This window comes from Eucyclogobius newberryi, unplaced genomic scaffold, assembly GCF_026437365.1.
Source record: "Eucyclogobius newberryi isolate DKJ021-1_F unplaced genomic scaffold, fEucNew1.0.hap1 SCAF_13, whole genome shotgun sequence".
Lineage (NCBI taxonomy): Eukaryota > Metazoa > Chordata > Actinopteri > Gobiiformes > Gobiidae > Eucyclogobius > Eucyclogobius newberryi.
Genome location: NW_027315757.1, coordinates 33,298,573 through 33,302,307, shown reverse-complemented (window position 1 = coordinate 33,302,307; position 3,735 = coordinate 33,298,573). Strand labels below are relative to the sequence as shown.

At 45.2% G+C, this 3,735-nt stretch overlaps 1 protein-coding gene across 1 annotated transcript; it reads left to right on the top strand.

The window, feature by feature from the left end:
- The first annotated feature begins 1,343 nt into the window (after positions 1-1,343).
- Positions 1,344-3,376, top strand: LOC140357728 (uncharacterized). Its single transcript, XM_072442240.1, has 2 exons — positions 1,344-1,986; positions 2,752-3,376. Exons 1-2 carry the CDS (start codon positions 1,370-1,372, stop codon positions 3,212-3,214), a joined length of 1,080 nt encoding a protein of 359 aa, XP_072298341.1. The 5' UTR covers positions 1,344-1,369; the 3' UTR covers positions 3,215-3,376.
- Positions 3,377-3,735: the final 359 nt, after the last annotated feature.

Sequence of the window (3,735 nt, the reverse complement as noted above, 5' to 3'; positions counted from 1 at the left end):
ATAACCACAGAGATCAGCTGAAGAAGTCATTTGCCTGTGACACATGAGTGAATATAAATTCTATGAGGTGTGTCAATGCTAAAGCTGGAAGAATAGTATGAAGGTAGGTAAACAAGGCAGGAACAGGGCAGGAGTTACAAGCAGGGTAGACACCAAGTGACAATCAGACCCCGATCAAAGGGGAGACTGAACTTAAATACACAGAGAAGCAGGTGATTGGTGGGAAACAAACAATTGGCAGGAGAAACTAATTAAGGTAACGAGAAGACTGACAGCAGGTGTGGTGGGAGGTGACTGGGAAATCCAGGAAGTAACAGACGGCAGGTGAGGGGCGGAGACACAGAAACAACCATGCGAGCACATGACAAACACAAGGGGCACATGGGAAATAGAGTCTCTGGAGCGCAGGTACTAACACTGTAACCACTAATATATATAATTTTCTTAAATATCAGCCCTTTACAACATCATACATGTATATTTGTAGATGGGTATAACAATTCATCATTATACATTACGTAAATAGACTATTTCAAGCCGAAATATTACAAAAGTCCGCGCTGACTGTTCTCAGTCTTTCACGCAGTCTGCTGTCGGCGTGCTCGTTCCCGACGACAAAGCCTCATGGCGATGTCGTCACAGCGGTGGGAGGAGAGCTAGACCTTATTCAGGAAGTAATGCGGAAGTAAAAAACATTTTTGGTGACATGCGTCAATGAGCATGCTCCATTGCATTGGCTTCAATGGGCGGCCATCTTGCCTTCTGGGGGCTTGACGCCTCCTAGTTGGAATAAGGCCATCATATCCCTGATACCAAAAGAAGGGAAGGACCGATTGGATTGTGCCTCGTATAGACCGATTTCTATTCTGAATGTGGACTTTCATATACACCTCAGTTATGTCCAAAAGAATGGAACAAATACTCCCAAATGATCCCACGATGATCAGACAGGATTCATTAGCAAACGACAAACACAAGACAACATAAGACAATCCTTACACATATGTGCCTCGCCACCGGAATTGTCGGACCATGTCGGCCTCGGTGAAACTGAGAAAAACAGCATTTTACTTTTTTTTCCCCAAATTTGTGATTTTCGTTTTTTTGCAGAATGTGCTAGTTGAAGATATGGACCAGCCATTCGATGTATCAGATAACAGTATTTGCAGCATTAAAAGCATAAATAAAGCCGTTTAAAATGTGGTGTTTTCGGGCGCTCTCTGGACGTGCAGAGGGGGTGTGACCGCATTTCCATATGAACAGCTGCGCTATTGTAGTCAGCCAATGGGCTGAGCCGCCAGCCGCATGGCTACTTGATAAGCAGCAACACAGGGACACGCAACACACGCTGTGTAAAATCAGTTGAAAAATGGATCCTTCTGCTATCGCTTCGGAGCTTAACAGAGGTTGTTACAGCTCCACGCTTTTGGATTATTTCTGCGAAAAGTCCGCTTATCCAGATGACTATCTAAGTTCTGAATCTGAAGATGACCTCACAGATGACGAACGTGATTTCATCCAGCTGGAAAATATCCCTAGTCTACGGCTGACCTTAGATGAGGAGGAAGATGGGTTTTGGACAGAGGAAGGAGCGCCCGGTCACGCCGAAGAGCTGGAGCGTGAAATAACAGACGCTATAGCCACGGTTACTTTTGCAGGAGAGAACGAAGAGTTGGAAAAGATCCGTAACTTTGACTGCAAATGTTACTCAAGAAGAAAAGAAAATTCTCTACTCTCAAGCAAATCGTGTAGCGGGAAACTCTCTCCAGAACTCATGTATAAGCTACGGAGCGACTCATTAGCAGCAGAAAGAGAGTGGCAGGATATGAGGATTATCGGACATATGGAAGCAAACAGACGTTCTGTCGTCACTTCTGAGCTGACGACGTCCACAAAAAAGCCCCAGAAGAAGCGCAAGTTTGCCCGGACAAGCTTTTTCATAGGAGGCACGGAAGTCTGCAGAAGTACTTTCCTGTTCCTCATGGCGTAAGTAATGATTAATATTAAATACGCCTGTTTTGGTGTGCTGTTGTGGTCGTGTTTGTGTTGTGAGTGCCTGTTTAGTTGAGCCATCACAAGCTAGCTAGCCACGTAGCGCCGCTAGCCCCGGCCGTACCCGCTCCTCCGCGTTTTAAGTCTTAAATACGACGTAAACGTCAGAATGTGAATAATGCAGAATAAATGGCATCACAAACACGCTTGAAAGTTATGTTTTGGTGTGCTGTTGTGGTCGTGTTTGTGTTGTGAGTGCCTGTTTTGTTGAGCCATCACAAGCTAGCTAGCCACGTAGCGCCGCTAGCCCCGGCCGTACCCGCTCCTCCGCGTTTTAAGTCTTAAATACGACGTAAACGTCAGAATGTGAATAATGCAGAATAAATGGCATCACAAACACGCTTGAAAGTTATGTTTTGGTGTGCTGTTGTGGTCGTGTTTGTGTTGTGAGTGCCTGTTTTGTTGAGCCATCACAAGCTAGCTAGCCACGTAGCGCCGCTAGCCCCGGCCGTACCCGCTCCTCCGCGTTTTAAGTCTTAAATACGACGTAAACGTCAGAATGTGAATAATGCAGAATAAATGGCATCACAAACACGCTTGAAAGTTATGTTTTGGTGTGCTGTTGTGGTCGTGTTTGTGTTGTGAGTGCCTGTTTTGGTCTAAACCTGGTGAGCCATGATATCACAAGCTAGCTAGCCACGTGAAGCGTGTTATTCCCATATTACTCTCAACCCTAATCCTTTTTTTCCCCCTTTTCAGAATTGGCAAAGACACCCTGACTGACATAATTAAACACTATGATGAAAATGGAGCAACACCACGATTGAGGAAGAAGCGTGCACAGCCACAGCCACGTTCACGCAGGTTCATCAGCCATGAAGTCATCCACACCGTTGTAGAGTTTATCAAAAACTATGCAGAAGTCCATTACATAATGCTACCTGGTCGACATCCTGGCCATAAGGACTGGCATGTGAAGTTGCTCCCAACCCATGTGACTAAGGCCGAACCAGTGGAATTTCAGCTACTACGCACTACAGCTGTTCTGCCTCCGGTTGACAATCTCCATGTCCTGGTCCCACCTGGATTGAACATTGACAGGCAGACCTACCTGCATGAAAAAATCAGGCCTTTCTGTGCTGACGAGGCAAAAGACATCACATGCCCAGCGCCGAGAGTCACAGCACAGAAGACGAATGTGCAAAAGAGGCTGCGGACGTAATTGGACTCTGATGGTGTACCTATGATGTCTATTATCTCATATGTTGCAGTTCGTATACCTGGCTCTGGCATCTGTTTATAAGAGTTCTTCTATTGAGGGTGTTTTTTAAACTTCCTATAAATTATCTGTCCTTTCCCCCTGTATCTACTGCGTTGTAACATTAAAGGCTATCTTATCTTATCTTTTGTTGTTTGTGTTGAATCATTCAGTGCACCGTTGTTGGTGCACTGAATCACCTGTGAATTATGTTTACCGACAAATGCAATGAACCCTATTCTGATTCTGATTCTTTGATTCTATTCAGGGCCTTTTGTAATCCAAGTATTTCCATTTTAATATAGTAACTTCTAATTCTGATTCAAGTCCAGTTCACATCAATAACAACACTCCTCTTGAGTCTTGAGTGACAGCTGTAGGGGGAAGGTGGTGTCAGTGTGACAGGGGGGAGGGCTTATCTCAATGAGATGCAAATGAGCCCCCCTGTGACTCTGGGCTCTCTCAGGTGAGAAACTTTGGAAGCC

Coding starts and splice junctions, on each gene's coding strand:
- LOC140357728 (XM_072442240.1), top strand. CDS start 1,370: ATGGATCCTTCTGCTATCGCTTCGGAGCTTAACAGAGGTTGTTACAGC. Junction 1,987..2,751: donor ACTTTCCTGTTCCTCATGGC/GTAAGTAATGAT, acceptor CCCCCTTTTCAG/AATTGGCAAAGACACCCTGA.